Source organism: Arachis ipaensis, chromosome B1 (assembly GCF_059453495.1).
Source record: "Arachis ipaensis isolate K30076 ecotype BB chromosome B1, ASM5945349v1, whole genome shotgun sequence".
NCBI classification, from domain to species: domain Eukaryota; kingdom Viridiplantae; phylum Streptophyta; class Magnoliopsida; order Fabales; family Fabaceae; genus Arachis; species Arachis ipaensis.
In genome coordinates this window covers 11,916,377-11,931,791 of record NC_142436.1, presented here as the reverse complement: position 1 = coordinate 11,931,791, position 15,415 = coordinate 11,916,377, and the positions used below count along the sequence as shown (strand labels likewise).

Genomic DNA, 15,415 nt, shown 5'->3' with positions numbered 1-15,415 from the left:
TGATGGTTTGAATTGAATATAATGTAGGAGTTCTAACTTTGAATTATTATTGTGATAAATCTGTCCCGTTCTTATTTCGGTATATTTTTATTATAAATTGGTGTATTTTGAAAATATTTTGGTGTATTTTTTGGTTAAGACTTTCAATTGAACCAGGGCAAATTATATTATTGTTTTAAATCGAATCAAGTGGTGAGGTGTGGTTTGAATCTAGTTAATGTAGTTTGTTAGTTGTTCATGATTCTATAGTTGAATAATTTTGTTTTTATTTCTGAAAATTTCTGTTCATGGTTGATGGTTTGAATTGAATGTAATGTACGAGTTCTGAATCTGATTTTATTATTTTTGATGAATCTATTTCGTTCAAAGTTTTGGTATATTTTAGATACTAATATGATTTATTTTGGAACGATTTCGGTGTATTTTCAGTTTTTATGTGATATTGATGAGCAGTATTTCCAAAGGTTAGGATGACTTTTAACATACTTGAAAAAGCTAAAAAATTCTATAAAGATTATTCTAAACTTGCAAGTTTTTCTACGAAAATCTGGAACACAAATAAGAAGGAAAATGAAATTAAGAACCAATTTATTACATGTACCGAGAGGAAAAATAAAAATCGAACATATCTCCAACCGAGAAGACAAATCCCTCAGCTGGATTAAATTGTCCTGCATGAATTTATATACATATATTGAAAGATGTTGGTGTTTAGATCATTTCGAAGTTGTGTTGCATCATTCACATCCGTGCTGTCCAAATCAAGCAGAGATGCTTAAACAACACAGGAGGCAATTAAGCATGTCTATATATACGAGGTACAATAGAGAATAACGAGAAAGTTGGAATCAGACCAAGCAAAACATATCAATCATTTGTCGCAACAGCAGAGAGTCATCGTGAATTAAGTTTTATTGAAAAAGATGTGAGAAATTACATCACGAGAGAAGTGCGGAATATTTCGGAACTAGATGATGCAAAAGAATTTGGAAAATACTTATTAAGAATGAAAGAGAAGAATCAGAATTTCTTTTTTGAGCTTAAACTTAAGGTTGATCAGTCAATTAAGATTGCTTTTTGGGCAAACGCAAGAAGCAGGGCTACCTGTGAGTATTTTGGAGATGTTATTTCATTCGATACTACTTACAATACAAACAGGTAATACGTTGTTTTAGTTTATGTGTATTTTGAAACACTTTCGGTGTATATATGATTTTTTTTTGTGTCGTTGTATTTAGGTATAATCTGATTTTTGGTTCTTTTGTCGGGGAGAATCACCACGGTCAGTCAATACTTCTGGGATGTGCTTTGATGAAAAACGAGGACATTCAATTATTCAAATTGTTATTTAAATGTTGGCTTCCTTGCATGGGAGAAAATGCTGCGAAAGGCATTCTTACAGATCAATGTGCATCGATGCAAAAGGCTATTGAGGCTTGTATGCCCACAACAATTCACCGGTGGTGTATTTGGCATATTATGAAGAAGATCCCAAGTAAATTAAATGGCTACAAGAGACATGAAGAAATTGAACACGAGATGAGTCATGTTGTTTGGAACTCTTTTACAAAAGAATCATTTGATAGGAATTGAAATGATTTCTGATGAAGTATAGTGTTGGAGACATCAAGTGGCTTTCAAGTAATGATGTCTTTATTAGAATTAACTGATGTTGTTACTTTTAGTGTGTGGATATTTATGTGTTTTGCTTGTGCAGTAGAGGTGTCAAACTGTATGTTTTTCGGTGTATTTTGGTTTAAGTATTTTCTGATTTTTTCAGAGCTTTTCGAAGATCGTCATTTATGGATTCCCATTTATTTTTATCACCATTTCTGGGCCGAGATGAGAAGCACACAAAAGAGCGAGAGTATGCATACTTTTTTTAACAAGTTTATTACGCGCAACATCTCACTTATCCAATTCATCAAAAAATATGATAATTGTCTAGGAAGTAAAGAGTAGAGAGAGAGAATCAGATGCTGCAGATTTTTATACCGTCATACCGTGTGCAACAAAATCCTCAATAGAAGCTCAATTTGAACATGTGTATACTCACAAGAAGTTCAGAGAAGTCCAAGCATAATTTAGAGGAAAGGTGAATTTCATCACAAGATCAACGCAGTTCACTCTAAGTTATACGGTATATGAAGTTGTAGAAAAAGTTTCTAACTTAACATTCAACAAGTTTGCGGTTACATATGACGCCTTATCATCTGAAGTTAAATACCAGTGCTTATTATTCGAGTTAAGAGGGATATTGTGCCGTTACTCTTTGAGTGCATTAAGCTTTGAGCACGTTAAGTTTTAAGCGAGTAAATAAAGTGTCACCAAGATATATATTGGAACGATGGAGTAAGAACGTAAAGAGGAGGCACACACATATCAAAAGCAGCCACAACAAGCCTCTATCAGAGCGAAGAAGTAGGAGATTTGACAATTTGGTGTTTCGGTCACAAAATATATGTGAATTTACATCAGAATCTAAGGAGTTGATTGTGATTCTGCACCGCGCTTATGATAATTCTATGGTGGAGATGCAAGAATACAAAGGCAAAAGCAAAGAAAATTGTTAGTTATCTCACGATGATACTTCGTTGGAAGATATTAACGAGTTTCAAAGCCCTCCACGAGTGAGAACAAGAGGATGTCCGAAAAATAGATTGAGATCGAACATGGAAAAACAGATTGTAAATGCTTCAAAAAAAAAAAGACAAAAAAAGCTCTAAGTGAGGTAAAAGTGATATTCTTTAAATAGGGGAAATTGAGTTTGTGCATATTAATAGTTTTGCAAATATATGATTTACTTTTTGTAGTTCAATCTTTTTTTTATGGTGGTTCAGTGGTGCAGTCAAATTTCAGCCATTATCATGGGCATCTTATGAATTATCAATTCAGATATTCAAGAGAATAAGATAGATTTTCGGTGTTTTTATGAATCTATTTTGTTGTTTTTTGACACAATTTCAGTGTAATCTAGGTAATGTTTTTTTTTTAATGGAAATGAGGTTTAGTTTTTATATTTTCTTGTTTTGTTCGATTTTACCATGTTGCTGGTTGTTTTGAAATTAGTTTCTTTAATTATTTGATGAGATTTGTTTGTTTTAAATATACAATACAGAGACAATTCAATACCTAAGCAGTGTAGAAATTCAATACTTAAACAGTACCTTCAATAATCTTTCGTGTTCTCTTTCTGTGTTTTTTGGTGAAGATTTCGAATTTAGCTTTGAAATTTCCTTGACTTTTCGCGACAATTTTGAGAGATTTTAAGTCTGGTTTGAATTTTGAGCGTTACGGTTTTGATCAAAGGAGAAGAACCGTTTTTCATAATGACATTCACGCTATTCAACAATTGGGGGAGTGCGTATTTATGCACACTCTAATTTGAAGTTGGTTTTTGTTGGACTTGAACTTGACCAAAAAGACTTGTATGTATAGCAGAATTGTATTTAATATTCTATTTTGTCCAAAAAAAAAAACATATAAAAAGGTAGTTTTGAAAATGAAAATTTTGGACACCAAAAGAAAATCTAATCCTCAATTTTAATCTCCCAAACATATCCTAAAAATAAGAAAGAAAAACACCTACAATACAACTTGCAGGAAAAAAAGGAGAAAAAAAATAGAAACATGAGTCAAAGGTGGCACTAATCTTTTCGTTGATTAAAGTTGAAGATCACAAAAGAAAAAGTGGCAAACTTTAGTTGCACGATTAACAAATGATATTTGCCTATGATGACTATTTAATTGTGCATTTGTGCTGATACTGCATTAACGTCACAAATAATTGTCGCAACTCGCAACACTACTTTGTGGGATCCACTCTCTTCACTTTTACAGCCGCCACTTTAATGCACTATCATATGATGCAATTCCTCACGGTTAAAATTTTTGAAGATACCTTTTCCAGAAAAGTTAACTCTGGTTTGTTTCACTTAGAATCTTAATTAAGAAGATTGATTTGGTTAAGACCTTGACAATTCTCACTGACAAGATTGGTTTTTTCTTCTCAAGATTTGGTAACACAAGTATCCCAAATGCATTGAATGACGGCTGACGGCTTCATAATTTGGTGGACGGGTCTACAAGATCTGATTTAGCTCAAAACTCAATAGAGATTTAAAAGTATATTTTTTCGAATTTAAAATTTATTAAACGTGACTTTTTAATTGAGTTTCAATTATGATTTAATAGATTTGAATTTTATAATAAAAATTTAGATTTAACTAATATGTACTCTAAGAGTCCATGATAAGTTTGTCATTAGTAAAAGATTTTTATTAAAAATATAAAAAAAATTCAAGTTTTTAATACATTTGTTTTATCTTTATTAAATGAAAACATTTAAACTTTTTTAAGAATGATAAGCTTATTATGTGAGATTTTTTTAAATAAATAAAATAAATAAATTAATTATCAAAATATGTATTTTCCAGCGTTTTTACAGAAAAACATCACATCACTTATTTCGTTTACAATGTAAACGAAATACGTTAAGATAAATTTCCAGCGGCTATAAAAGGATGTGCAACTCTTAGTATCTTCCACAAATATTTCACTACTTCTTTGTTATCTATTTCTCCCGAAAATAAGTCAAAATGTCTAGTAGTGGTGGTTTCTTGGTTGTAAGTGTATATCACAATTGTCGTATGAGAAATAATAATAATGGGTAACATTTGAGTGTGAGAATCTCATTCTGTTGCGTACTCGGCCAGTAAGCTCGTTGGCGGAATTGAAGAGTCTGTTATTGGTTAACGTCGGTGGGAGTGGGAGAAAAGAAATCGGAAGGGTAGGATATAAGTTGTTAGCAACGATGGAAAATGGAGTTTTTTGGTTCCATCTGTTTTGGCTCCATGGAGACGAGCATGTGCGGCTGATGTTTGACATCCATGGGAGAATCATGGCAGAACAAGTGATGGAGCTTTCTGCAGAGGTTGGCGACGTTGGTGGCAATGGATCTGGGTCATTAGACTTCATCCAAGATGACCCACCTCTCACACCACCACCAATTCATGTCGCCAGTCCAATGGAAGACATGAAGGTCGACGTTGAGGAGTCGGACGAGGAGTATGTTGCAGATAGCCCACGGGCTCTCTATTGGCGCGCTGCCCGAGGTGGTATGCGACATCTTGTAGGGTGATCGTACACTCACCCACGGTATGTGGAAGGTGTGGATCTCTGACCGCCAACGCTCGAGAATACCGTGATCAAGGAGTTGTCGAACACAAAATCCCTGAGCGACAACGCATCATCGAACCTTGCCTCTCTCAAGTACGGGACAATGAATCCGGCGGTGGGAGTGTGTGACTCACCCTCCTCAGAAGAAGTAAGCGAAGCCTCTGGTAAACATTAAAAAATACCGGATCAAAAATTAATTTGGCTTATAACTAAACTACTCAATCAAACAAGTACAAACACTTAATTTATGAATTTATTTACATCAATTAATTTACTTGAATAATCAAAATGTCACAAAAGTTAATTAGCTTTAACATCTCTGTAGTATAGTATAATGTACATGAAAATGTCTCATAAAATAACTAATAACTACACTAATAAACATCTATTTTAATTAATTTAAATAAATTTATTCAGAGACATTTTAATAAATATAAATAATGTCTCATAAGATAACTTATGGGTTTATCACAAATTGTTAATCCCATAGCATTTAAACCTAACATTGTATCCCTTCATTTAAACAAATTTTAGCCTCACTTAGTAACCCTAATTAATAACTAAAGCAATAACATCTAATTTGACGCGTACCTAATATCATGTCCTAACATTTAAATCGATTCTAACATGTACTGCATACTACCTACGTAAAATTACCCTACTTAATTAGGGAGTAACATATATGCTTTAACATAACCATAAAAGAGAAAATGATACTAATCTCAAAGTCCTTTGTCCCTTCAATGTGTCAAGTCGTGTTGAGTCTGTTAATATCTTCGTCATGGTTATCAGCATGTGCCATATTCTTCGAGTAACTCAGAAATATGACTAAAAAGGGTTAAAAGTGAGAAAAAAGGCCAAAAAAGAAAAGTCACAGGATAAAAATGACCCATATAGACGACATACATATATAGGCTTCCGCTCCACTTATCTTGTTTACAGTGTAAACGAAATAAGTTAACACATATCTCGTTTACAGTCTCGTTTACACTGTAAACGAGATAATACCGTTACACAACACGTGTATAAACGTAATACGACTACGTCTTCTCAAGGTTTATCTTGTTTACAGTGTAAATGAGATACGTGTTAACTTATTTTGTTTACACTATAAACAAAATAAGTGATGTGATATTTTTCAATAAAAATCCTAAAAAATACATATTTCGATAATTAATATATTTATTTTATTTATTAAAAAATCTTATTATATGTCCATGATAACTAAATCTTAAAAACATATATTTTACAGTAAATTAATAATTAAATATTATATTTTTATTTTAATTATATTTTGTGTATTATACGATGTCATTCTTTTAAAATAATTTATTTTAGTTAAACATTATATAATATTTATCAAACTTAATTTTTAAAAATAAAATTTTATTATTTGTTATATAAAATTTATATAATTACATACATTGATTATATATTGAATCAGTCTAATGATTTATTTTAAACTAATTTAAGATCGAGTTAAAATTTTTAAATTATAACCGATAAAATATTAATGTCAAATCTAGGTTTAATTAACCCGATTCCAATCCGACTCGTGCAGTTGTGCACTCTGGACTCTGTACTTGCAGTCACGTTGTTGTGCTCAGGCATCATCCAAGAAGAATTCCTTCGGTTAAGGTTTATATTATAATTTTAAGTTTGAGTAATGATATACTCTATCTTTCTAATTTAGAATCATGAATATCTTCTCTAATAAGAGACCCAATACAAATAATAACCGTTTGAAATGTTTATCTTATCGCTGAGACAATATGTATATAATAGGATTCTTGTCTAATCTTCCATTCATTAAAAGGTTAACCGTTAAATTAGTATCTCTAAAAAATTAATTATTCTTTAAATTTAGTTTTAAAAATTTTATTAATTAAATTAGTGATTCAAATATTCGAAATTAATCACATTTGTCTTTTTTTCATTTCATTAACAATTTCTATTAACGATTAATAATATAAAACGTTAATTAATAACTTACATAATATTTGACATGTCTAATTGACACGAATATAATAAATTTATAACAATTTATTAATTTAGTCAATTTTTTCAATTTTATAAACTTTAATCTCAATATAACCTAAAAACTAAAATTGATAAATTTTCATAAATATACTTGAACAACATCTAATTAGATAAAATATATGTGTCATATATATTATCAGTTAATATTTTATATCATCAATTATTGACAAAACTATTAATAGATTGACAGAAAAATAAATATGATTAATTTATAATTTTTAAAAAATTAATTTTAATTGATAAAATCTATTAAAAATAAATTTAGAGAATAGCTTATCTTTAGGACCTAATATGACTATTAATACATTTCTCAAACGATAAATGTCGTCGTATTAATGTTTAGCTACTGGCTTCCGAGTAATAGATATTAAATGATTAATTCCTAAGGACTCAAAGAATTAGTGTCTTTTGTACTTTTATGTATTAAAAAGCCATTCATTATAAATTAGAGGGTTAAATCACAAGACAAAAATTAGTATTCGAAAGTTTATACCGCTAATAAAAATAACATTTAAAAATAAAAACGACAAATAAATTTTTGAATAATTTAAAAATATAATAAAAATAATTAAAAATATTATAATTTTTATAAATAATAAAAAAATTTTATATTTACCAAACAATTTGTGTATTTAATTCGAATTTTTGTGATAAATTTAAATAACTATTTAAAAAGTATAGGAAAAATGGAAGCAAAATTCAATCTCACTTTTTTTATTTTTTATTTTTTAAATTTAGACAAAAAGCAAAGGAAAAAAAATGGCAGAACGAAGAGTGAGAAAAGAAGAGGACATAAAAAAGGAGGGCACAATTGTGCCATTGGCAATGGCAGAGAAAAGGTGATGGAAGAAGATAACAGTGATAAAGAAATGAAGATGAAAAAATGGTAAAAAAAATGCACTAAAATTAGGATAAAATTAACAATTTGAAAAATAATCAGGAGTATAATTATCAAAATTTGTGTTTATATATTGTGTCTTAATTAATATCTCAATTTTAAGGATAGGCAAGGATCCAAGAAGAAGGTAGAGGGAGCACTTGCCCCACAAACATCTTGGAAAAGAAATAAAATTATATATAAATATTTTGAGTTTTATGAAAAAAAAAATTATAATTATCTTATTCAATTTAATTTCTGGCATGGAAACAAAAAATAAATAAATCAAGTAACTCAATAAAAAATAATAAATAGTGATAGTTAATTTTTATTACTAGCCAAGTAGTTAATAATCAAATTGAAACTTAGTTTCTAAATATAACAAATTATTAGTAATATTTTTAAAAGTTGTTTAAGATTAAAATGCATATTATCTATATATTAATATATTATATTTTTTATTGAAATGATCTTGTCTATGGTAATTGTTTTTATTTAAAAAAAACTATTTATACCATGAATATTATAACAAGTGAAATTTTGCAAATGAAAAGGAAATAGTAAATAGTTAAATAATTATTTTAGAACATATATAAACTAAAAATATTTAATTATGTCTAAAGAGAGAATCATTATAATTATTTTTTTATTATTTTATATTAATATATATATCTTTTATCGGTTAATTAATTTATTAGAAATTTAAACTTAATTAATATATATGTATGTTTTTTTTATATAATTCTAGATTTAATTTTAAATTATAAATATATTTATATTTAAATTTTATTTTTATATATTTTTGTCTCTATCACTAAATTTTTCTAGATCTATCACTTTTAAAACGGGATACAAAAATATATATATTTTATGTGTATTTATATATCATTATATATATTAAAAATTTATATCTTAATAAACAAATAGTAAATATGTACCATTCATTTGAGATATACGCTGAAGTACCACATAATATAAAGAAATCAAACGAGAGTAGAAAAAAAAAGCTAGTTGTGGATATATGATTTTATTTATTCATTGAATTTATGAATACGTGTTTTAATAATATATTTTAAAAATATCATAAAAATAAATATTTTATTAAAGTTATTAATTGTTTTTATATTTGTATACATTAAATTTATTAAAAGTTTAAATTTTTTATATTATTATATTATAAATATATACTCTTAAAATATAAAATAGTTAAATATTTATTTATTTTGTGTGTTAAAATTAAGTGCATTTTTGTATTTTTATAATGAAAACTTTGACACTTTTTGTCTCTTTCCTTGACAATAACTAATCTTTATCTATTAGCCGTCCATTAATATATTAAAATTTCTGTGCTCCTTAGCTAGAATTTATAGCTAAATAAATGACACACTTTGAATTTCGAATTAATTGGCATGTTTATGTTTTTAATATATTAATAATTTAGAATGGAGAGAGTAAATGATGTTCTGCATACTGCATAGTACAAGCCATAATACAACTCATAATTTTATCACAAAGATTCTCATTTAAAGAAAATATTCAAAGTCACTTTTATGATACTTTTTGTTTATTGTCTAACTTTTGCCTAATTTATTTTTTATAATAAATCTTAATAAATTTTATTAATTTTAATTTAAATATTGATTATTTAATCTTTTTTGATAATTAGACATCAATTTTTAGATATCATACCAAATACCTATATTAAAATCATCAAATCAAATGGCAGAAAATTGAAAATAGTAATTGCAAGTGGCCTTGTGATAGCTATAAATGGGGATGATAGAAAAGGAAAACTCTGTGCCCTGAAATGCCACAATTTGGAAAAGACGAAGATGCATAACTTTTTATTTAATTGAAATGGAGGGAAGAAAAAAACAACTAAGCATCCACTATCAATGACTGTGTCACATGAAATTCAACATCCTTTGTTTCTTTTTCCTCTGTTGGGCATCAAAGATTCCTGATTCCATTAGATGCATTGTCAAATGAAGATAGTTATAAAAGAGATTTGCATCTTCCCCTCTACCTTTAATTTCCTTTTCAAAAGTTAATCTTCCTAAATCCTAGGTACCATTAGGCGTTGTTTTGGCGAAAAGTGAGTAAATTCAAAAAATAATCACAAAAGATTTATATTATACAAAATAAAGTACCGAAAATATTTGGTAAACAAAAATATGGTTTAATTATTCTGTTGGTCCTTATAGTTTTGCAAAATTTTTAATTAGGTATTTATATTTTTTTTTATTTTAATTGAGTCATTGCACCAAATTTTATTTTTAATTGAATCCTTATACTTTTTTTTTATTTGGGTCATTGCACTAATTTTTTTTTAATTGGGTCCCTATATAATTAAACCAATTACTGTTAAGAGAGACCTAATTGAAAAAAAAATTGGTACAAGGACTCAATTAAAAAGAAAAAAAATATAGGAACCTAATTAAAAATTTTGTGAAACTATATAAACCAAATAAAAAAATTAAACCCTATTAACTAAAAAGACAAAAATTTATTATTTTTAGTTTTATTTAATGCATCTTGCAATAAAATAAGTTTAGATTATTTAAGTTGGTTATTTTTTGTCTTCCTAACATTATCGAGAGATATACTTTCAAAAAACTTTAGAAATATAATTTCAGCAAGATTATTTTATAAACATGTTTAGAAAACAAATTTTTTTATCCTTAAAATTTTGTTTATCATGCCAAGTGGATTTTTTTAATGATGTACACAAATGGCCGAATGTTTTTAGAAAAATAAAATAAGGGATCTAGTTATCAAATTTTATTCCAATTTTTTGTATCTCCTTTTAAATGAACTAATTATTTGCAGGAATTATCAACTAAAAGGTAGGCATAATATAAATAGAATTTAATTTTAATACACTGATAATGTAAAATATTTTATATTATTATTTAATTATATCTGTTTTTTTATGATATTTTTCACATAATTAATAAAAAAAATAATTATTTTTACTGACATAATATTATATAATTAGATACATGTACAAAATTATTTTACACATACAATACATTAAAATTAAATTCATATAAATAACATTAAAAGATTATACAAAAAATATATTCCTTTTCATCATTTAGCTATATTCATGATATATCTAGGGACACAAGTTAGGTGTGTCTTATTCTTGCTCTTTAATTTGGTTGCTTTGTTGCTGTGCCCTTTAAGCTCCTGTTGCTGTGTTTCTTGCTCTCCATAAATATTATTCATATCATAATAATATGCTTCACTCCTTCAAACATATTGAGAGGTAAGCAAAACTTTTGGAATCTACTGGATTCTCATCAACATAGAAATTCCTGTATCACAATTATAATTGACACACACATAATATATAACATAAAGTTATTATATGTGATTTTATCATCTTCATTCCAATTTTTTTTCACTAATTATTTCAGGAATAAACTGTGTCTAGAATCAACATAAGAATTTGGAGCTGAGTTCCTGATTCCAAAAAAAGGTATACATTTTAATTTTTTTTTCTTTAGTTTTTCCTTGCTTGAAGAAATATCAGTTACCATTTTTCACATCCTAAAATCCTCTCCTGTTATTTTTTTTTTCTTAAACACCCAAAATTCTAATTAATTCTGAGAGTGAAAGAATTTTCTTCTGAATTTGTGTATGCAGGTAGTAATTAATTAATGGATGATAAATACAGTGGGATATGGAGATCTTTAAGAGATGGAGAATTTGAAGAAGAAGAGGTTTGGTCAGTTATGAAAGAGACAGGAGATTATTATAGTGGTTCAGCACTGAAGAGGTGCATGGATACGCCTTCTTCTCCTCCTCTTCCTGTTCCAAGAAAACTGCCATCTGCAGCAAGAATGATTCCGAGGGACCACAGCAACACCAGCAGCAGCTGTGCGAGTTCTTCACATGAGGTCAACGTTCTTCATCAGCAATCAGCCCCGGTCAACGTTCCTGATTGGTCAACGATTTATAGGAACAACAAGAAGCAAAATAATAATAATAATAATAATAAAAGATTTTGTGTTTCTTTTGATGATGAAGAAGAAAACAATGATGAAGTTAATAGTGATGATGATGAAGAGGAAATTGATGATGATGATGATGAGTATGATCCAAAGCTACCACCACATGAAATCATTGCAAGGAGGCTTGCAAGGACTCAGATTTCATCATTTTCAGTATTTGAAGGTGTTGGGAGGACCCTCAAAGGTAGGGACCTTAGTAAAGTTAGGAATGCTGTTCTCACAAAAACAGGTTTTCTTGAATCACTTTGAAGTTTTTTATTTTTATTTTTATTTTTTATTTTTAGAAAGAAAGAAACCACAGTTCAAAATAAATAGTCAAATTAGACTTTAAAAAATTTTAGATTGAACACTTTGGTCTTAGAAAAACTTTTATCTTTTAAAATTTTTTGAAAATTATCCTCATTAACATATTGGTCTTCTATCGTTTTCAATCAAATTTTTAATATGTACTAGACAAATAAATTTTTAATAAATTTTTTTATAATATAATTAGATCTTTAAAAAATATATTTTAAGATAATTTTTTTTTTCAAAATGAATGAGGACCAATTTGTCTAATGAAAATAATTTTTGAAAGTTTTTAAAAAATAAAAATTTATTAGAGATTAATGTGACTGATCTGAAAATTTTTTGGGTACCTGTTTGGACGTTTTATGATGTATGTGGTGGTTTTGTTGTCCGTGGTTGATTTATCTATGGAGATTGTGTTCATTTTTTTTGGGTGGTTTTATGGTTTGCAGAATAGTATTATTTTTTTAATTTTTATAATTTAATCTTGAAAAAAAACTTAATATGGCTGGAAGAGATACTTGCTGAAGTTTGTAATTTGGTTTATAAGGACACTCTAGGTCCTAATAGTTAATACAAAGCAACTTCCATGTAAAAAAAAAAAAAAAAAACTTAAAAATGTGAAAATATTGTACAAATCACGCGCACCTTCTTTCTTTAGGAGGGTATCAAATGATTCCTTTGGGCATTTATTATGGGAAAGCAAAGAATCAAAATTCGGGGTGGCAGCTCCAAGTGAATTCAATTTGATAACTGCTATGTGAAGTTTATTGGATCTTGGGATATTGTATAGAATTGATGGATGTCCCAAGTTAATTAATAATTAGTAGCAATGAAATTGAATCAAGTATATTCATAATACAATCAAGTTCTATATTCAAGTCATTTAACCAATTAAATTGTTATAACCTAATTCAACTCCACACACCACTATTTTTAATAATTTTTTGACTTAACACACGACTATATATAGATGTGAATTTTGTGTTTTTTTTTTCCAAATTTTTCAGCATTTTCTATGTTCTCTGTATTCTCTTTCTTCTCTGCGTTCTCTTCCTTCTCTGCGTTTTCTTCCTTCTTTTCGTTCACGATCAATGCTCTTTGATGTGATTTGAAGATTTGGATCATTTTTTAATCAAGCTGTGATGAAATCAAGTTTAAACAGATATTTCGTTTTCGAAGACAATAAAGAATGCAAGTTTAGACTGTGAGTTGAACTAGAGCGAATTGGATTATTGTTTTGAAACGAATCAAGTGGATGAAGTTTGGTTCAAACCTCGTTAATATAGTTCGTTAGTATTTGATCTCCTGTAGTTGAATAATTTTATTTTTATTTGTGAAAATTGGAGTTCATGATTAAATGTTTGAATTTGAATGTAATGTAGGATTTTTGAATTTTTTTTTCCCATTGAGTTTGGTTTTGTTCCTAGTTTCGGTACATTTGGAAAGATATTTTGGTTTAATCAGGAACAGTTTTCGGTGTTTTTTCAGTTTTTCTGTTATGCTGATGAGCAGTTTGTGCCAAAGGTGGGGATGACTTTTAACACACTTGAAGAAGCTGAAACATTCTACAAAGATTATTCTAAACTTGCACATTTTTCTACGAAAATTTGGAATACAAATAAGAAGGAAAATGAAATTAAGAACTAATTGATTACATGTAATAGAGAGGAAAAATGGAAATCGAATATATCTCCAACTCAGAAAATAAATCTCTCAACTTGATTAAATTATCCTCCAAGAATCTATTTGCATATATTGGAGGACGTTGATGTTTGGATTATTTTGAAAGTTATTTTGCATCATTCACATCCATGCTGTCCAAATCAAGCAGAGACACTTAAACAACACAGACAGTTAAGCATGTTTGTACGTCGTACAATTGAGAATAGCGACGAAGCTGGAATCAGGCTAAGCAAAACATATCAATCATTTGTCGCAGCAGCAGGGGATCATCGTGAATTAAGTTTTATTGAAAAAGATATGAAAAATTATATTACGAGAGAAGTCCGTAATGTTCCCGAACTAGACAATGACAAAGAATTTGAGAAATGTTTATTAAGAATGAAAGAGAAGAATCATAATTTCTTTTTCGAGCTTGAACTTGAGATTGATCACTCAATCAAAATTACTTTTTAGGTTTATGCAAGAAGCAGGCTGCTTGTGAGTATTTTGGAGATGTTATTTCATTTGATACCACTTACAATACAAATAAGTAATTTGTTGTTTGGTTTATGTGTTTTGTGAAACAACTTTGGGTGCATATGAGACTCTTCTTTCAGTGCACATCTTATTTTGTTTTTGTGTTGTTAATTCAGGTATAATTTGATTTTTGGTTCTTTTGTTGGTGTCAATCACTATGGTCATTTTACACTTCTAGGATGTGCTTAATAAAAAATGAGGATATTCAATCATTCAAATAGTTGTTTGAATGTTGGCTTTGTTGCATAGGAGAAAATGCTCCAAAAGGCATTCTTACTAATCAAGTGCATCAATGCAAAGGGCTATTGAGACTTGTATGCCCACAACTATTCATATGTAGTGTATTTGACATATTATGAAGAAGATTCTACGGAAATTAAATGGCTACAAGAGACACAAATAAATTGAACAAGAGATGAATCATGTTATTTAGAACTCTTTTACAAAAGATGCATTTGATAGAAATTAGAACGATTTTCTTATGAAGTATGGTGTTGGAGACAATAAGTGACTTTTAGGTAAAGGTGTCTTTATTAGAATTAGCTAATGCTATTATTTTTAGTGTTTGGATATTTATGTGTTTTGCTTCTCTGATAACGTTGCGAACCCTTACACTTTTCGGTGCAGTTTGTTATGATTCACGTATTTTATCATTCTTTTAGAACTTTTCGAAGATCGTCATTTATGGATCTTGATTTATCTTGATCACCACTTCTGGGTCGGGATGAGAAACAAACAAAGTAGCGAGAGCATGCATGCTTTTTTTAACAAGTTTATTACGCGCAATAACTCAGGGATCCAATTCGTCAAA

The 15,415-nt window shown here is 28.4% G+C and overlaps 2 protein-coding genes across 2 annotated transcripts; both read left to right on the top strand.

Annotated features, from left to right (window-relative positions):
• Positions 1-11,236: 11,236 nt before the first annotated feature.
• Positions 11,237-12,829, top strand: LOC107616599 (uncharacterized). Its single transcript, XM_016318554.3, has 3 exons — positions 11,237-11,366; positions 11,518-11,579; positions 11,747-12,829. The coding sequence occupies exon 3, from the start codon at positions 11,761-11,763 to the stop codon at positions 12,361-12,363; it is 603 nt and encodes a 200-aa protein (XP_016174040.1). The 5' UTR covers positions 11,237-11,366; positions 11,518-11,579; positions 11,747-11,760; the 3' UTR covers positions 12,364-12,829.
• Positions 12,830-14,265: 1,436 nt separating this feature from the next.
• On the top strand, positions 14,266-14,793 carry LOC148575724 (protein FAR1-RELATED SEQUENCE 2-like). Its single transcript, XM_088502518.1, has 3 exons — positions 14,266-14,455; positions 14,542-14,617; positions 14,721-14,793. The coding sequence occupies exons 1-3, from the start codon at positions 14,266-14,268 to the stop codon at positions 14,791-14,793; spliced, it is 339 nt and encodes a 112-aa protein (XP_088358644.1).
• The last annotated feature ends 622 nt before the right edge of the window (positions 14,794-15,415 follow it).

Bases quoted from the DNA above. Each gene is read 5' to 3' on its own strand.
- LOC107616599 (XM_016318554.3), top strand. From the start codon at position 11,761: ATGGATGATAAATACAGTGGGATATGGAGATCTTTAAGAGATGGAGAA.
- LOC148575724 (XM_088502518.1), top strand. From the start codon at position 14,266: ATGTTTGTACGTCGTACAATTGAGAATAGCGACGAAGCTGGAATCAGG. The intron at 14,456-14,541 runs GTTTATTAAGAA...ATTACTTTTTAG, and splicing joins TGACAAAGAATTTGAGAAAT to GTTTATGCAAGAAGCAGGCT. The intron at 14,618-14,720 runs GTAATTTGTTGT...TTGTTAATTCAG, and splicing joins ACCACTTACAATACAAATAA to GTATAATTTGATTTTTGGTT.